The sequence below is a fragment of the Anser cygnoides genome, chromosome 4 (genome assembly GCF_040182565.1).
Source record: "Anser cygnoides isolate HZ-2024a breed goose chromosome 4, Taihu_goose_T2T_genome, whole genome shotgun sequence".
In the NCBI taxonomy this organism is placed as follows: domain Eukaryota; kingdom Metazoa; phylum Chordata; class Aves; order Anseriformes; family Anatidae; genus Anser; species Anser cygnoides.
In genome coordinates, this window is record NC_089876.1 from 1,736,611 (window position 1) to 1,754,869 (window position 18,259).

The 18,259-nt window shown below is 60.1% G+C and overlaps 2 protein-coding genes across 4 annotated transcripts in view; one reads left to right on the forward strand and one right to left on the reverse strand.

The window, feature by feature from the left end:
- EMX1 (empty spiracles homeobox 1) lies at nucleotides 1-9,058 on the forward strand. The gene is made up of 3 exons (XM_066997050.1): nucleotides 1-495; nucleotides 2,650-2,834; nucleotides 8,685-9,058. The coding sequence occupies exons 1-3, from the start codon at nucleotides 147-149 to the stop codon at nucleotides 8,850-8,852; spliced, it is 702 nt and encodes a 233-aa protein (XP_066853151.1). The 5' UTR covers nucleotides 1-146; the 3' UTR covers nucleotides 8,853-9,058.
- A 915-nt stretch (nucleotides 9,059-9,973) lies between these two features.
- SFXN5 (sideroflexin 5) overlaps nucleotides 9,974-18,259 on the reverse strand; it is a 96,112-nt gene continuing 87,826 nt past the window's right edge. For all 3 annotated transcript variants that reach the window (XM_066997048.1, XM_048081560.2, XM_066997049.1), the window contains one exon: nucleotides 9,974-15,197. In XM_066997048.1, coding sequence (XP_066853149.1) covers nucleotides 15,120-15,197 — 78 coding nt within the window. In that variant the 3' untranslated portion in view covers nucleotides 9,974-15,119. The remainder of the gene's footprint in view (nucleotides 15,198-18,259) is intronic.

Sequence of the window (18,259 nt, forward strand, 5' to 3'; positions counted from 1 at the left end):
TGTGTGCGTGCGTGCCCGGGGGGGTGGGGGGGAGGTTTCTTGCACACACACACACACACACACACACACACACGCGCGCACACGCACACGCAGCCGGGCGCGCACCCGCAGGACCGGCCCCGCTCCGGCCCCCCCAGGCGCAAACCATGTTCCAGCCGTCCGCCAAGCGCTGCTTCACCATCGAGTCCCTGGTGGCCAAGGACACCCCGCTGAGCCCCGACGAGCCCCTGCGCCCCGCCGCCCTCCCCTACCCCGGCCCCGGCCCCGCCGCCGACTCCTTCCCGGGGGGCTTCCAGGGGGCCGCCGCCGCCGCCGGCCGGGCCCTGTACGGCAGCGCCGAGCTCGTCTTCCCCGAGGCCGTGGGGCACCCGGCGCTGCCCGTGGGCCCCCCGCCGCTGCCCCCCCCGCACCCCTTCTTCGGGCCGCAGCACCGCGACCCCCTCAACTTCTACCCCTGGGTGCTGCGCAACCGCTTCTTCGGGCACCGCTTCCAAGGTGAGCCGCGGAGCCGGGGGAGACCCGGGAGGGGGTCCGGGGGGGGGTTCGGGGGTCCGGGGGGTGCCGGGGAGCCCCCAGAGCGCCGCCGGCCCCCACCTGTTGCAGCGCCGCGGGGCCCGGAGCCCCCCGGGGCTGGGGGCGCAGCGCGGGCGGTCGGGGTCGGGGCGCGGAGCGGGGACTGCTTCCCGCGGGCCGATCGCCGGCTGGGCTCGCGTTTCTCTCCTTCCTTCTGCTCTTTCTTTCCGTCTTGCTTGCTTTCCTTCTTTCCCTCTTTCTCTCCTCCGTCTCTTTCTTTTTTTTCTTTCTCACTTTCTCTATTTCTTTCTCTTTCCTCCTTTCTTCCTTTCCTTCTTTCCATTTCTTTCTTCCTTTCTTTCTTTCTTTTTCTTGTTTTTTCTCTCTCTCTCTTTCTCTCTCTTTCTCTTTCTCTCTCTCTGTCTTTCTCCCTTTCTCTCCTCCTCTCTTTCTTTCTCTTTCTCTTTTTCTGTTTCTTTCTCTGTTTCTTTTCCTTTCTCTTTCATTATTTTTGTTCTTAATTTCTTTCTCGAATTTTAAAAAAAAATCCTTTCCTAATTGTTCACTTTTCTCTGCCTGCCTTCCTCTTCATTCTCTTCCCGTCTTTTTCTAACTCTCTCCCTTCCTTTCTTCTTTCCATTCGCCGTGTCCTGTCTCTGTTTCCTTTCCTTTCCTTTCCTTTCCTTTCCTTTCCTTTCCTTTCCTTTCCTTTCCTTTCCTTTCCTTTCCTTTCCTTTCCTTTCCTTTCCTTTCCTTTCCTTTCCTTTCCTTTCCTTTCCTTTCCTTTCCTTTCCTTTCCTTTCCTTTCCTTTCCTTTCCTTTCCTTTCCTTTCCTTTCCTTTCCTTTCCTTTCCTAATTTTTCTCCTTCCCTCTCCTTTCCTCTCCCCTCCTGCCCCTCTCCCCTCCTGCCCCTGTCCCCCCAGCCCCGTACCCCATTTTCCAGCCCGAGCCCCGCCGGCGGCAGCAGCTCCCGGTGCGGCCCCGCAGTGCCCGCAGCGGCTCCCCCGGTGCTGCCGGCCCCGCGGGGCTCTGCCGCGCCTGTCCCTCCGTCCGTCCCTCCGTCTCGCTGCCTGGTCCTCTAATCCTTTTTCTTTCTCATTTTTCTTTTGCTTTATTCCTTTTTTCCTTTTTTTCCTATTTTCTTTTTTTCCTTCTTTCCTTTTTAAATTTCCTTTCCATTTCTTTTTTTCTTTCTTTTTTTTTCTTTCTGTCTTTCTTTCTGTCTTTCTGTCTTCCTTCCTTCCTTCCTTTCTTTTCTTCCTTTCCTTCCTTCCTTTCCTTTCTTTTCTCTTTTCTCTCTCTTCTCCCTCTTTTCTTCCTCTTTCGTTTCCTTTCTTTCTGTCTTATTTTTCCCTTTCTCTCTTTCTGACTTTCCCTCTGGCCTCAGTCTCGTTCCCTCTCTCACTTCACTCCCGTAGCATTTTTCCTTCTGTCTGTCACAGAGTGCTTTGGGTTGGAAGGGACCTTACAGATCGCCTAGTTCCACCCCCCTCACTTTTTTATTTCTTTCTCTTTCTCTTTATTTTGTCTGTCTTTCTGTCTGTCTTTCAGATTTTCCATCTTTGTCTGTTTCCTTTTTCTTTGCCTTTTTAAATTTTTCTTTATCTTTTTTCTTTCCTTTCTGTCTCTTTTTCTTCCCCCCATTCTCTTTTTCCTTCTTTCTCTTTTCTTTCTCTTTATCCCCCTTTCCTTTTCCTTCCTCTTTTTTCTCCCAATTTTTTCCTTTTGATTTCTCACTTTCTCCCCTTCCTTTCCCCTCTTGTCTCTCTTTCTTTTTTTCATCCTGACTTTCCCAGTTGCTCAGCCCCCTCTCACATTTCTTAGTCCTTCTTTCTCTTTCTGCTCTTCTTTTCCCCCTTCACCCCATTTCTCTCCCTGCTGTCTTCCTTCCCCGGCTCTGTCCGTGCCTTTTCCCTCTCCCCTTTTCCTTCTCTCTCTCCCCCATCCCCTTCCCCTCCTGCTCTGCCCCGTGCCCAGCCGGGAAGGAGACGAGCCAGGCGGGATCACCGCGGTGCCGGGGGGGCTCCCACCCATCCCTACCTGCCCCCCAGACCCCCCCCCGATCCCCCAGGACCCCATCCCTCGTGGTGCCGGGGGTGCCGCCGCGGGGCCTGACGCTGCTGCTCTGCCCGCAGGGAGCGAGGTGTCCCAGGAGAGCCTGCTCCTGCACGGGCCCTTTGCCCGCAAACCCAAGCGCATCCGCACCGCCTTCTCGCCGTCCCAGCTCCTGCGGCTGGAGAGGGCCTTCGAGAAGAACCACTACGTGGTGGGCGCCGAGCGCAAGCAGCTGGCCAGCAGCCTCAGCCTCTCCGAGACCCAGGTACGGCACGGCCCGGCACGGCCGGCAGCAGCTCCGCGCCGAAACCGCTCGGGGCCGGGGCTGCGCCGGGCGAAATCCCGGCTCCTGTCTCCAGGAATCGTGCACGGAAATTGTGCTGGAGCTGCGCAGGGTTTTGGGGTCAGGGTGGGCTTTTTTGGTGGCGGGAAGCTGCTGCCGTTGGCCGAGCAGTGTTTTGGCATCACGGCCCTGCGCGGCGGGGCTGGGGCTTGGGTAGGGACGCAGGTTTCCCCCCCCCCTCTCGAGTCGGAGTCGTTTTCCAGTGTTATTCCTTGTTTGCTCGGGTGTTTTGCTGCGTGCCAAATGTGTTTTTAAAAATCCAGCGACCAAAGCAGCAGCGGTGTCACCCCTTTGGCAGAGAGCTGTAAAAATCTGCCTTAACCCGGCCCAGTTTTGGGGTCTGCGGGCAGCCACAGCGGCGCGCGGGACTCAGGACGGTGCAAAGAAACGTGCCCGCGGAGGGTGCTCGCTCCCAGGGCTTGTTTAGCTGCAGCTTTCGGATTTTAGAAAAGACATCGCACAGGCCCTCAGTGTAGGAGATGAGGAAGCCCAGGAGGACAGGGGGATGAAGGCGAAAGGAAAAGCGTATGGTGCCAGGGGAAAACAGGGGGATTGGGGCCGAGCAGCCCCGCACGCTGCTGCTCCCAAAACCCCGGGCGAAGGCACGCCGCTTCTCCTGGTATCCAGTAATGGAGTCAATGGGGAGAGTTTCTGCCAAATTCTGGCTGTTAATTTGGCCCGTTTTCCGTATCCATTTAATGGAAAATAAAATATATTCATTCCACTGGAAACTGAAGGCAGAGCCGTGGGTGTTCCTCGCAGCCGCCTGCCTTGTCCTCGCCCAGGCTCCGCCGACTTCGGCGCGAGCGGCTGCGAGCAAAACCTGCAAATGCAGCCCGGCGAGAGGGAAGTTAGCAGGGAAAATTCCCTGTAACGGGGACAGCGGGCGGCCGCAGCACCAGGAGATGTAACCAAAAGCAGGCAGCCGGGAGGACGGACCGAGCCCCGTAAGGGCACCGCGTCTCGGGGATGCAGCCCCGAAGCAGGGCATGGCAGGAGCTGGCACCCCGGCTCCGTCCCCCTCTCGCCTTCCTGTGCTGCTTCGGCCACTTCTCGGGGCTGAAAACGGTGCTAAAAAAAAAAAATATTAAAAAAACCCGCAAGGTCAAAGAACAAACAGCAGCCTGCCTGGGCGGGAAGGGCAGCTGCGGGGTGCCCGGGGGCGCTCAGAGCCCCTCGCGTTTTGCACCATTGCCCCGAGCCTAAGCGCAATTGCTTGGGAGAAAGCAGAGGCATCCGTCTCTAAATCCGCCTGCATGAGCAGAATCGCAGAGAGAGGCAATATATGTATTTTTACACGCTGCAGCCTGGTTTTTAGTTCCGTATCTCCTCGTCGTGGGGAAGCTGCGGCACCGCCGGGTCGTTGTGCACGGGGGGAGCCTCGGCCCCGGGACCAGGGCGCAGCAGAGAGCGGCTGCAGGGAAACCTCCTCCCTCCCAGCTTTGTGCCTTAAAATATGTCTCTATATTATGTATTGTTTAGATATATTTGTAGAGATAAATATTTATATATATATTACATACAGACGTTTTAAATATTCTATTAATTACCCAGAGGGAAATAACCCAGCCGTGCAGAGGGCTGCGGTGTGGGACCGGGCACAGACTGAGCAGGACCGGAGGGAGGGGGAGGCAGCCAGGGGCTGCTGGTGGTTACCCAACAGATTTTATACCCTGTGGCCGTGCTGCTGTCACCCCCTTGCTTCGTGGTGCGGGCAGGGGCTGCAGAGCCCCACAAACCCCTCTAAAACCACCGCTGTGCTCCGTGCAACGCGGTGGCATCGCACCAGGCGTGCCTCCACCCGTGCCCCGTCGTGTGTCCCAAGTGGTGTGTGGATGAGGTTTTTTTTTTCGTTTTGGAGCTGTGCGCAGGGGCCGAGTGGGGCTGCTGGGCCTGGCCCCCGCTTTCTCGGCTGCTTTTCCCCTGCAAAGGGCAGCTTGGTGGTGCCGAGCCGGGTCCGGCAACACCTGGAGCAGCCCCGGGGGAGGTGAAAAGGGTCCCGGTGTCCTCCCTGCAGCAGGAACCGCCGTGGGCCATGGGGGGAGCGGTGGGGACAGGTGATTAACCCCTTCCCAGCCCTCCTCCCACCAAGGTGCTGCCTAGGCCTGGGACGACAGGCAGAGGTTAAAAAAAGAAAAAGGGGTTTTGGAGAAAAGGCAGCGGCGGCGAGCAGCCCACGGCAAACAGGGGTGTAGTGGGATGAAGCCGGGGGGCACGGCGCGAGAGGAGCTGGCCGCGGGGCGTGCGTGTGCTGGGATGACGCAGAGGCGTGGGGACAGCGTGTGCCACGTAACCGGGCCCGCGGGGCGCGTGGGACGTGCGTGTGTGGGGCTGGTGCGACACGGGGAGACGGCGTGCGTGTGCCGGGCAGCGTGGGACAGGACGGGACACGGGGACTGGGTCGTGCCGGGCTGGGTGGCGCGGGCGGTGACAGCACCGTGCCCATCGCCGGTGGCATCAGGCCGCCCTGGTTGTCTGGCGTCGCCGGCCACGGGAGCGTGCCGGGCTGGGAAATCACTTTGCCGAGTTAATTTTGCACAACCAGGCCTCGTGCGAAATCCTTGCACGCCGCAGGCTGAAGCCTCCCCATCGCCGGCAGCACGTGGAGCCAGCGCTGGAGGAAACCCCACGCGGGGTCCCCTGCCCGAAGCGCCGGGCTCCTGCCCCGCTGCGAGGCGCGGGGTGATTGCGGTGATGCCGTGTGTGACCCCCGTGTCCCGTCCCCCCCCCCCCGGCGTCCCGCTTGCAGGGCTGACTGCCCCACAGCCCCCGTGGGCCGGGGCTGCTCCGAGCGGCGGTGCCGGTAATCATTGACAGAGCGGCCCCGTGACCGTGCGCTGCCAGCGGATGCCTGGAAGTTACAGGAGGAGAAAGATGGGACGCAGATAAACCCGGAGGGCGGCCGCGCTGCAGGGGCGGGCGGGCGGGTGGGTGGCCGGGTTCCCTGCGCCCTGCTGGGGCCGCAGCTCCCGGGGGGAAATTTGGAGCCCCCCGACAGCTCCGTAACACGGGCTGCCCGCTCTCCCCTCCTTGGATTCACACGGCGGCAGAGTGGTGTCCCCACGGCAGGACACCTGGAGGCTGGGAAAACAGGGGTAGGGGAGGCAGCAGGAGCCTGGGGGCCTCCAAAGGGGACGAGGTGGCAGCTGGGGACCGTCCCTATAAGACGGCTCTCGGCTCGCAGGGGTGCACAGCACAGCCCCCCGGTTCTGCCTGGTTCCCGAGCAGGGGGCATGCTTCTTGGGCACGGAGCAGCAAGGTGCCGAGCATGGGCAGTCCTGCTTTGGTGCCCTCGCTTTTGGGGCGCTCCCTTCCCAGCCCTCGTGTCTCACTAAGGCAAACTGCCGAGTTTTGGGGTGTTTTTAAAAGAAAAGGCAGCGTAGCCTGGCTGGGGCTTTGTGGCATGGCAGCGGGGCTTCCTGCGCCGCACACCGGCGGGTGCAGCATCACCTGCGCCATCGGGGTCCCAGCTGGGGACCCTGGAGGTGACAGCACCAGCACGAGGGGGTGACAGCGGGGCTGGTCCCGGGGTCACAGCTGCCGCAGAGCTCCTCCAGCTGAAATGCTGCTGCTGGAGCCTCGTGCTTACACCGACAGCACCGCTCCCGGCCCGGGGCTGCTGGGGACACGCGGCCAGCCCGAAGGGTTGGGGACAGCCTCGCCGCAGAGCCACCTCTCCGGGTGCTGTCGGCCTCGTGCGAGCAGGGCTGGGAGAAAACCCCGAGGCAGAGCGGGGTTTCTTGGTGGACGTGGGCTTGCCGTCATCGCCCGGCGGCGGTAACGTGCGGGGTGTGCGCGCACAGCGTGCTGCGGGTGGGACGGTGAGCCCGCCCCGGGGGGGGACAGCGGGGGCCTGGGGGCAGGGACAGCCGCAGGACGTCTGCTGGAGCCACACAGACCTCCAATGGTTAACGCGGAGGGGGTTTGGGAAGGGCCAAACCCCCTGCTTGGGGGTTTAAACCTGGGATGGGGCTTCCGAGGGGGCAGGTTATCCCCAGCTACCCCCTGGGGGGGGTCTCACAGTGCTGGGGTCTCATGCTGCAGGGGTCTCCCCCTGCAGGGGTCTCACACTGCGGGGGTCTCACGCCGCTCTCCTTGCAGCTTTTGGGGCCAGGAACCCCAGGGCCAAGGTGCTGTGGCTCCATCCAGCTGAGAAACTCCCCCAGTCCCGCAGCCTCCGCGGGTGGGATGGCGTCGGGACAGGGTCCTCCGAGCTGGACGGCGCTCGGGAGGACTCGGGAGATGCCTCGCACCCGGCTCTGATTGCCACAGAGCCTCAGCCAAGCAGCTTAATCGCTTTATACCTTGGTTTCCCCTGCTCTGCCTCAGGGATAAGGCAACTTCCCCGCTCCCAGAGGGCTGGGAGCTTTAATTAAAGTTTGCAAAGTGCTTTGCGGTTGGTGAATGAAAGGCGCCGGCTCGGTATTGTTCGAGAAATGCCCCAAAGCGAGGGAAGCAAATGGTTTGAGTCTGGGGGTTATAACAGGCTGCGGTGCCATAAAGCGGCCGTTCGGTGGAACGAGTGCGCCTCGGAGCCACCGAGTGCCCCCCCTGCGCGCCGGGAGGGCTTCGCTCCCCTGGGAATCAGGGGCTGAGGGATGACCTCGGCCTCCTGAGAGCCCCCCCCCCCCAGGAGCAGGAGGCGAGCACGGGCTGGGAGCGGTGCCCGAGGAGTGGGGATGAAGGGGGGGCACGATCCGGGAGGTGCCCGGTGCGGGTGATCGCTCCCACCCGCTGCGTCGCGGGGCTGGCATCGGCGGCCGAGCAGCGGCACCTAGTGTCCTGCCAGGGCCCGCGAGGCTGGGCAGCATCCTGCAGGCTGCTCAGCATCCCGCAGAGCTGCTCAGCATCCCCGCAGCGCTGCTCAGCATCCCGCAGAGCTGCTCAGCATCCCTTATCGCTGCACAGCATCCCACGTCACTGTACTGCTCACTGCTCAGCATCCCGCACCGGTGCTCAGCATCCCAAACTGCTGCACAGCATCCCGCATCACCGCAGAGCGTCCCGGTCACCTCACAGGGTCCCACAGCACCGCACGTTTCACTGCTCAGCATCCCACATCACCGCACAGCACCCCACAGCACCCCCCCAGCACTGCCAGCACCCCCCTGCGCCGCCGAATTCCCGGCTGATCTCAGCGCCCTGAGTCGGCCGCCGTGCCCGTGGTGCCGCGTCCCTCGCAGGAGCTGCCCCTGAGCGCGGAGACGCCGCTGCCTCTGGGGCAGCCTGGTGGTGGAAAAAGCTTTCCTTACACCTAAATGCTGTAAATTAATCCTCTAGGCTAGCTCCCTGCTTCTCTGCACTCCAGCCTGAGCCTCAGACCCTTCCCTCGGGCTTTGCGCACGGGGGGCACAAAGCGACGGACCCGTGCGATGGGCCAAGCCCCAAAATGCCGGTTATTGCCCCATTTTATTGGCCCGGGGAGGCGAGGGGCTTGGTCGGGCTGCACCCGCAGCTGAAGCAGGGCCAGGACCTGGCGATGCCACCCCAGCCTGGGGGCACGATGTGCGGGGCTGGCTCCGTGTGACCTCCAGGCGGCCGTCGGAGCCACCCACGGCACCGGGCACCAGGGTGCTGGGCACCCGGTCCCATCCTGCGAACCGCAGCAGGGGAAGGGTCGGGAAGGGAAACCGAGGCAGGGCTGGGAACGCTCCCGCAGGGACCGGGACCTCTTTGTGGCCGCTCTTCAGGGGAAATGGAGAATGGGAACCGCTGGGGTCCCACGGTGCCGGGACCCCAGCGAGCGCCTGTCCTCTCCTCGCTCTCCCCCAGGTGAAAGTGTGGTTCCAGAACCGGCGGACGAAATACAAACGGCAGAAGCTGGAGGAGGAAGGGCCGGACTCGGACCAGAAGAAGAAAGGCTCCCACCACATCAACCGATGGCGCCTCGCCACCAAGCAGTCGAGCGGAGAAGACATCGACGTCACCTCCAACGACTAAGGCAGGGACAGGCTCCTGGTGCAGCCACCATGGAGAGGAACCCGGGGGACGAAGGGGGGACACGCGCGGCGGCACCACCACGCGAACTCTAGGGACGCCACCGCCCAAGCCACCGCCGCCGGTCCTCCGGGGGCCCCGCCGGGGCCCGCACCCCGTTCCCCCCCGCCGCCCGGTCCCGCGGTGCCTGGGGCATCCCTCGGGGGCGCTTTTTTGGGAAGCCCCCGCCCGAGCCGAGGAGGAGGAAGAGGAGGCTGCCAGGGCCCCGCGCCCCGGGACACGACCGCGCATCCTCCTCCGCGCTGGAAGCCGCCCGTCAGCCATGAGATCAAATCAAAGCGTCCTACCTAGAAGCTCAATGTGCCCAGCCCTGGTTTTTGTTTGTTTTTTCTTTTTTTTTTTTTTTTTTTTTTTCCTGCCTCCCTCTCCCCCCTCCTCCTTTCTCTGTCGTCGTGTTTTTTTTTTTTTTCTGTTTCGTTCCGTTCTTACACGGTTCCGTTTTAATTTATTCTTTTATTTTTGTGCCTGTGTGCGTGCGTTCACCGTCGTAGGTAGTCAGCAGCCGTAGCGTGTGTGTTACTGCGTGGAAATAAAAAAAGCAAAATGCGCTCCAGCCACGTCTCCTTGCCTCCCCCGTCCCCCCTCGCCCGCCCGAGGAGCACCCCACGAGGACGTGGCCGCCGGGATGCCGGCGTCACCGGCCACGGGTGGCGTCCCCGCCGCGGTGGCATCGCCGCGGGGTGAGGACGGTGGTGGGAGAGCAGCAGCAGAGGGGGGGCTGCTCCCTTGGGGGTGGGGGACCCGCGACTCCGCCGGGGGGGCCGCCGGTATGCCAGGTATGCGGCGGCTTCGGGGCTGGCAGCCCCCTCGCACCTGCACCGGGGATTGAATGTCGAGGGAGAGGCAGCCCCAGAGCCACCAGGAATGCCCCGGCCCGACGGGAAGCGGGGCGCTGGGGGCTGCCCGGGGACCCCCCCCCTCCAGCACTGGGCACGCGTGGACCCCAAGCGAGGAGGGATTTTGGGGGGGGGACGACACAAGGGTCGGGCACCCTCCTGCATCCCACCAGGGTGTGGGGGAAGGATGTTTTTAACAATTATATACATATATAGTATGCAAATATAGTAGTTATATATTATATATATGCAAATATGTGTATATATGATATATACAAGTATATATACAAATATTATTTGATATACACAAATATTATATACCAATATTATATATGCACAAATATCATATACCAATATTATATATACACACACACACATATATATAGGATAAAAATTGCTGGTCTTTGGGAAGGGGCAGCCCTCTCCCCACGTGCAGAGAGAAGCCCCGTCCCCGGAGCAGCTCCCCGGCCAAGCAGCACGACGAGAGTTTGTGTTTTCAAGGCGTCTGAAGGCCAAGCCCGCGCCGCGCCCCGCGCTTCGTGGCACAGCCCCAAGGGTCCCGCGGCCCCGCAGCCCCCTCCGTCCCTCCCCGCCTGCCCCCACGCAGCAAGGACGCCTGCCACAGGAGGCAAAGTCTTTAAACGCTTTTATTCCAGACGCATGGAAGTGTTACATAAAGCGTCGCGGTCGATAAATCCATCGAGAAGGTTAAAAAAAGGGGCCCCCCCCCCCACACACACACCGGGGCGCGGTTGGGGGCCGGGTGCGCGCGGCAGCGGCTGGAAGACGTGGCCGGGCGGCGATGCCCGCGGGCTGCGGGGCGCAGGAGGCCGACACGAAGCAGCCCCACCGCCAAAATCCCACGGCAGAAGGGGACGGCTCCGAAAAGGACGCAGGGAGGTGCCGCGGGCTGCGGGCACCCGGCGGTGCCAGGAGCGCTTGGAGCCCATTTCCAGGCCGGAACGATTTGTTCGCTGCTCGGCCCCGGTCGTCAGGGTGCTGGGTCCCCACGGCAGAGCTTTCACAGGGACCGAGGGACCGACCCCAGCCCCGGCACGTGGCACCGGTGTCACCTGAGGGCTGCGGGTGCTGCGTGGCCCCGTGCCTGCGCCAGCCTCCGGGTGCTGCGCCGGCCGTCCCAGCGCTGCGGCCACCCGCCCTTGCCTCGCCGCACGTGGGGATGGAGAGCCAAAAAAAAAAAAAAATGAGCAAGGAGTGGAAAGCAAAGGAGCTGTGAGTGAAGGGAAGCAAAGGAACTGAGGAAAGGGGAGAAGCGGCCAGGAACACCAAAAAAAAAAAAAATAAACACAGAAAATAGGTTTGGGTGCATGGGCATGGGACATGGACGCTTTGTGGGGTGGCTGCTGTGCCGGGTGCTGCCGCTCGTTCCCCCCGTCCCCAGGCAGGGAAATCCGAGGTGATGAGGCCAGCAGAGCTCAGAGCTGGTGTCTGATGACCACAGCTCCAGGCGGAGGGCAGGGCTGAGCCATTTCCCATTTCCCATTTCCCACTGCAGGCTCCAGGGCACCAGCTCCAGAGCCCCGTGGCTGTCCCCTGGCTGTCCCTGGCCAGCTCGGGGAGCAGCCCCCAGTCACCCCTTCCAGGAGGGAACCTTAACTCCTTGCTGGCACCTTTTGCTGCAACCTGGTCCTCATTATTTCTTAATTAACGTATCCAAGAAATCAATTAACTGCGACATTTCTAATTAAATACTACAGGAGATGATCATCTCATTATTATTATCTGCTGAGGTGAACAACTTGATGTGTGTGGGGTTGTTTTTTTTTTCTTCCCATTTCTTCCACTTCCCCAATTATAGGAAATAATAAACGCAAATGGTTGGGTTGTTCTCACAAACCGAAGGCTCCTTTTGTACATTAGGAAAGTCAGAGGGATTAATTAGCTATTAAGTGAATGTGCATAATGTTATCATTAGCCGTTGTGTGTATTCTTTTTTGGCACGATTTGCTGTCCTAATAAACAGTACTAATGTGCTACCGCTTCCCCAGTGCCATGCTTCTCACTCCTCAGACGGCACCGAGAGCCGAGCACGACGCCGAGCCGACGTCCCGCCCGCAGCCCCAGCGCCAACCCTGCCGGCTGCCACGTGGGGTGCACCGAGGGTGAGCGTGGCAGGTCCCCAAAAGTGACACCAGCCACCCCGTGTGGCCCCAGCGGGCCCTGCCGGGGAGCATCCCGGCCTTGGATTTGGGGATTTGGGGATTTGGGGTCCGGTGCGCGGCCAGGGGCCGGGCGGTGCCGAAGCGTCTCGCTGTTTTCGCGTCCCGGTGCCCTTGTGCTGGGGGACGCTGCCTCTCTCCTGTTCCCCAGGGGAACCAAAGGTGCTCCTCCTGCACACGCCTTGTCCTGCTCCCCAGGTGAGGGGACAGCCCGGGGGACACCTGGGGAAGGGCAGCAGAGGGGAGACCCGAGCCCCGCGTTGGGTTTCAGCTCCGCCGCTCTCCCGGATGCGCGCACAGCCGGACACACGGCGCCCTCCAGCCCGCACGGCGTTTTGGGGGGTGCGGGGCCAAGCCCCCAGGCCTGCAGCCCCCCGGCACAGCCCTCACCCCACGAGCACCGCCGGCACAAGCGGTACCTCGCGGTGCAACAACCACGGTGATTTTGGCAGAGTTTAGAAACCGTGGGGACCCCTCTTTGCTTTCCGGATGCCCGGCTGGCCTGGAAGGAACAGCAGCTGGAGACAGGCTGGGTCGGGGAGCAGCACCGCTCTGCTGCCGCCCCTCGAGCCGGTCCTTACCCCCTGGAGCAGAACCCGGCCCTCCTGATTTTGATTTACAGAGCAGGGGGTACCAGCGAACCCCAAGCCTATCCTCTGAACCAGCGCAGCCCTCGTTGTGCGCCGCGGGATCAGCCCTCCGCTCATTAACTCGGCAGCGAGCCGAAACGCTCCGCAGGTGAAGTGTGCGCAGGGAAAAAGCCTCCGTGCGCCCCTTCCCTCTCACAAACCAGGAACCGGCTCCTTTCCTAGGCAAAACCTGCCCGATTCCTGCTTTTTCCCCTGGTATCTCTCCTAAAGAAGTGCAGCGAGCGGGGCCCCAGCTACTTCCCTGCGCGGCTCCGTAATTAGCCGTGCGTGCTGCAAATTACTCACTCCATCTGCAGACCCGGCAGGTAGCGGAGTTCACAGCCGCGAAATCTTTGATCTGTAATTACGATGTAAAAACCAAATCACCGTCTCCCTCCTTGCTCCACCCCTCAGAAACCACCCCACTACAAAGTGAAGTCTCCATCACTCCCCCCCTCAAAAAAAAAACAAACAAACAAACAACAACCACAACCCAAAGCCCGAGATAAAAAAAGCTTTGCAGCATCTCAGCGGAATGGCTCGGGCACAAAACCCACCATGGGGGCTTCTGGGGAGCTCAGCTCTGGGCTCAGCTACGCCGCCAGCCCCCGGTGTGTGTTTAAGACCAGCTCCTTCCCCCCCTTCAGGCACATCCTGCAGCACCCCAGGGCGCTCTGCGCCTCCCCACACCCAGCGCAGCCCCGTTTTCGGGGCGACCCCTCTGCAGCGGGATCGCGGGGCGATGCAGGAGGGCAGAAGACACTTCCCCAGATATTTAGTTTGGGGAAAGTGCGCTCCAGCCGTGTGCCGGAGGGAAGCGCTCCCCAGGGTGCTGCTCAGCAGCTGGTTTCGCACGGGGAGCAGCAGCGCTGTCGGTGCCGCCGTGCCATCGTGCCAGCCCCCCCCCGAAACCCTGTAGGGATCCGAGGGGTGGCCTCACCTGGTGCTGAGCATACATTCATCTCATCTAGTGCATTCGAAGAACTCTGCTGGGCCAGGTCCAGCTGTCCCTTACCCCGGTGGAAATGCAGAGAGCTCCACGAGCTCTGCGCCCCCACCAGCGCCAGGGAACGAAGGGGGAGCTGGGCTGCCACGGCTCCGGCTCGGCCTGGTGCGGCTCCAGCGAGAGCAGCAGACGGGGGGGCCGAGCCCTCCCGCCCCCAAACATTGCACCACATCCTTGTGCATACATTCTGCGTCAGTGGCAATTTGGTTTCCCCCACTCCCCCCACCCTCCCCAGACCCCCCCCCCAAACCCAACAAGGTGGCACTGGCACGATGGCAACGTGTGCGTTCAGCTGCGCCGTCACCAACACGCCTCCGTCCCTGCAACGTTCCAGGCAACCACGACCAAAATCTGCTCCCCTGACCCTCAGCGAGTCGCTTTGGGGTTTGCCCTCAGGCAACAGACACTGGAAAGCCAAATGATGCCCCCAAACCCAACCGAGAGCGGCCAGAGGAGTTTTGCTGGGCCATGGGACCGGGCGCCCGCATGGGACGTGGCTCCCGTACCCAGGAAGCACCCCCAGAGCCACGTCCATGCACGACAGAGCAGGATTTGATGCCCTGCCGGGGGTTTGTCCCACCTGACGTGAAGCACCTCGAAGTGGAGCAGCCGAAGAGCGAGATGGACAGAGGGATGGACACCTGCAGGGCGCAGGTAGCCCCTCTGCCCGAGGCTGCGGCGTCAGGAACCCCTCACACAGCTGCGCCCAGGTAGCTTGGAGTGACTGCCTCACCTGCAGAGCGCCTGCGCTAGGTGGGACAAACCCCATCTGTTACGTCTGTGCCAAGAAAAGGAGGAATTAAGCACGTTTTCGCCGTAAGATCCCTTCCCACGCAGGGCACGTTGGCTTTCCAGCCCCTTGACCCCCTTGCCACCATGCCTGGGGGCAGGCTCACGGCACACAAAGTCCCGCGGGTGCAGCGAGTGCCGGTGCCACCAGCACCGCCGGCAGGAGGAGCAGGGATGGGGGGCACGGGCTGTGCCCCCGCGGTGCTCACCGAGCTCCCCACGGCTCAGCACCGGAGCTGCTTTCGTGCGCGATCAGCGGGGCAGGACGGCTGCGAAATCGGTACGGGACACTTATCAAACGCCCGGTGAGGCACTCGAAATCCGTGCACCCGCCGGGCTCTGCGGAGTTACTTCTGTGCAGCGTCAGTGCCGGGGTTTAATTCGCATTGAGAACAGGATTTGCTCGGTGAAGCCTACTCTCGTGTAGTTAGGTATAGCCGGGGAAACGTCCCGGAAACTTCCCTCCATGCAGTGCTAAAAGTTCAGAGATTATTCCTTAGCTACTTCTCTAAAGTGTTTGAATGCGATTTCTCGCTGTTGCTCCTGTGGCTACGTTAAAACGATTTCAGTGTTAATCTTTTTGAGTGATGTGAGGTGTCAGTTCTCCCCAAGTGTTAGTTCGCTCCCCGATCTCCGGGAGGGGCAGTACGTTACTACTGCTGAGCTCTACGCTCGTTTCGTCTCCTTGCTGTGTTTTATCCCAGTCGTGATCTCCAGCTTCCCCCGGCCCTCCCCAGCTCTCCCGGGCCGGGAAGGGGCGCAGCTCCCACTTACAGCCCCTTGTTGTAGACCACAGTCTTGCTGGCGGTGGCCATCGCGATCTCCGGCTCCAGCCGGGCCGTCTCGATCTGCGGAAAGAAAGAGGAGAGGTCAGAGCTGCTGTGCTCGGCAGGGCCGTGTCCCCAGTGTGAGGGGGTTTGCGGCCGCAGTCCAGCCCTCCAGAGTCACTCGGAGTTGTAAATGTACGTGAAGGATGCAGTAAGAGAGAGCGTGCTGCTACCTGGCGCATTATTTCCGCCTCTCCATGCCCTTCAGGACATGATGTCCTGTACTTGGAGCCTCAAAACGCCCCTGGGTAGACGGACGTGCATCACAAGAAGAGATGCCTGCCCTCTGCCTCAGTCCCCAGAGAACTGCAGAGCTCCTCGGGGGATCCCCGTGCGCCGTTCCCCAGCGGACGTCCTCCTCCCAGGCGGGTCCCTCGCGCCGTGCAGGAACGGAGCCAGCCCCGGCGCTGCAGCTGGCACCCACGGGACCCGGTGGCTGGAGGGGACAGGGGACAGCAGAGCCCGGCCAGCCCTGCCCCAGGGGGGGCACGGCAGCTAAACCCCGGCGTGGTGCCCCTGCGCCTTTCCTCCCGGCACCCGCCGCCGCTCCCCCAGCAGGCACTCGCCTCGAGCAGACTAGACACCACGCTCGGCGTCTCTGGGAAGCGCTCCGATGCACAATTTAGAAACCGCACTGTTTTGTCCCTGCTCCTTTTTCTGTCTCCGCGAAAGCACCAGCCCTCGCCTATTTTATTTTATTTTTTTAATTTTTTTCCCCAGCCAGATCTGCACGAAGCTTTCCAGCACGCTGAGCTCTCGCCGAGCCGCCGCGTCCCCGCCGGGGAGCCGGGTGCTCCCCGCGCCCGAGCGGGACGGGGCCGCGCGCGGGACCAGACTTTTGGAAACCCTCGACGTCGAATGGGTGCCGCCGCTGACACAATGCTAAGGAACCCACGTTAAAATCGAGATGCTTTTGAAAATGTTTAACCTAGTTAGACAAATTAGCAAAAATTTGTGCAAAACAATTTAGGTATTTAAAATATTCAATGTTTTTAAAAACTGGAAAAACTGTTCTTAGCTTTCAGCTGCAAAAACCCAACAAAATATAACATCAAAGCAATCTTAACATGAGGTGCAACATAACCCTTCAGCAAAGCTGTTAAACAGCTACTGGAGCATCATGGGAAATAGCACTTCATTTATTCAAATGCACATATGTCAGGTTTTTGCACCATATGTCATTCCAAGCTATTTACAGTAATAATTAAATCTTAATCAACGTTTAACCTCTGTAAAATGTTTGAAGGGATCTAATCACCCTTCAGACTGCACTAATGAAGGAGAAATATATAAACATAAAAAGAAAATGATGCATAGATAGCACACCAGAAAGAACAGTAATTGCAAAATTGTATTTCTTTTAAATATAATCAGCAAATTATGTAAAGTAAGCCAACGAGTATTTTAAGTGAAGACATCTTGGGTGTCAGAGGTGTGATCAGCTAATTTTGTACTGCTATCCATAACAGATGTAGCATATTTTCTTTTAGTGCCATTATTAGCAACTTCACCATTTCTTTCTGTGCTGCACCACAAAGTGAAGCATTGTGCTGGGAGAGCACCCGGCAAAGGTAGAGGGGAGGCTACTCGCACGCACACCGGCACCCGGGGATCCATTTTGAGAGAGGATTAACTCCGGTCTGCCCGGCTCTGACGCAGCTTTTCTGCCTATTGTTTTCCTTTTCCTCTTCCAGATACGGAGAGAAAAGCTTCTAGATGCGGAGACGGGGTGGCTTCACCCCCGGGTACGGAGACCCGGAGGTGAGAAGAGTTGCAGAATGACCTGGCACCGGTCAACCCACTTGGGTTGGGTTGGCCCAACCCAAGCGGCCCGATGCCGGCGTCGGCAGGGCTTGGGGACGTGGTGCAGCTCGTAGAGCGAGTTGGGAACGTCGAGGGTAGGAGAGAGAAGTTCAGGAGAGGCACCACCGTGCTTGCAAGAGGCTGTGGCGAGGAGAGAACGAGGGATGTTTTGTTCGTGCTCTCTTGGGACACAATTCAAAAAGCGGCGAGTACGACTCCAGCTGAACAGCAGGAAGAGCATCCTAGCGGGAAGGAGCAAAGTACTGCAACCAAATGTTTGGGGAAGGTGCCGCGTCTCTGCGGTGGGAAGCTTCAAGCACAACTCAGACAAAACCCATCAAGAATTTTTTTAAGCGGAGTTGAACCCGTCTCGGTGGAAGGAGAGAGATGAGAGAACTGCTCGTAGGTCCTCTCGGCTTTCTTCCCGGGGGTCTAGGAGGAAAACGGCCTCCTTCTAGAGGGTGGCTGAGCCCCTCCGTCACGGCAAGGCTCTGCGCTGAGGGCCGGCTGGGATGGCCCTAGGAGGGCGGGATCGAGGTGGGAGCTCAGAGACAGGTTGTGGGGTCTGAGCAGAGCGACAAGGGAATGGATGCCTAACGGGACACGTCTACGCGGTCAGGGACCCTTTTAAAGATGTCCAAAGGAAATAAACCCAATCGTGGGCACTGGCTCGGGGATGAGTGTTACTGAGCGCACCCAAGCCCCTTGCTGAAGCCTGGGAAGATGTGAAATAAATGCGATGGAGGGTGACTGGTTGAACCGGAGCAAACTGCAGATCCTTTTTTGGTTGACTTTATTAAAGCAGATACAAAGATACGAAAACCCCGCTATAGAGCCTCAGCGACATGAGCTCCAAGGGGCATCCCCACCAAGGAGGCAAGCACGGGAGGGACAGACCCCCAGCAGCACTGGCAGAGCTGTTCAGAAGGGCGCTGGGAACTACTGATTCCTCTCCCTGTGAAATCGAACGCAGAAGAATGAGGAGATGTGTTCAGATGGTGGGTTACAGATATTGAGGTGACATTCACCAGTTGACCTTGCGTGCCCTGATAAATTCTTTAGATCCATCAGGACTTTCTGATGGAAACTGGAAATTCACCTATTTTGGTGTAGACTGCTGGTCTAGCTGCCCAGAGTCCTGGACCTGGACATGGCATTGTGCAACGGACGTGGAGAGCCCAGTTTCTTGTGTCACGTTTCTTGTGTCCGTGCTTCAAAGAAAACCCCCAGGCTGGGTCCTTCTTGGTCACGGCCATGCCAGGAACCCCTCGAACAGGGAA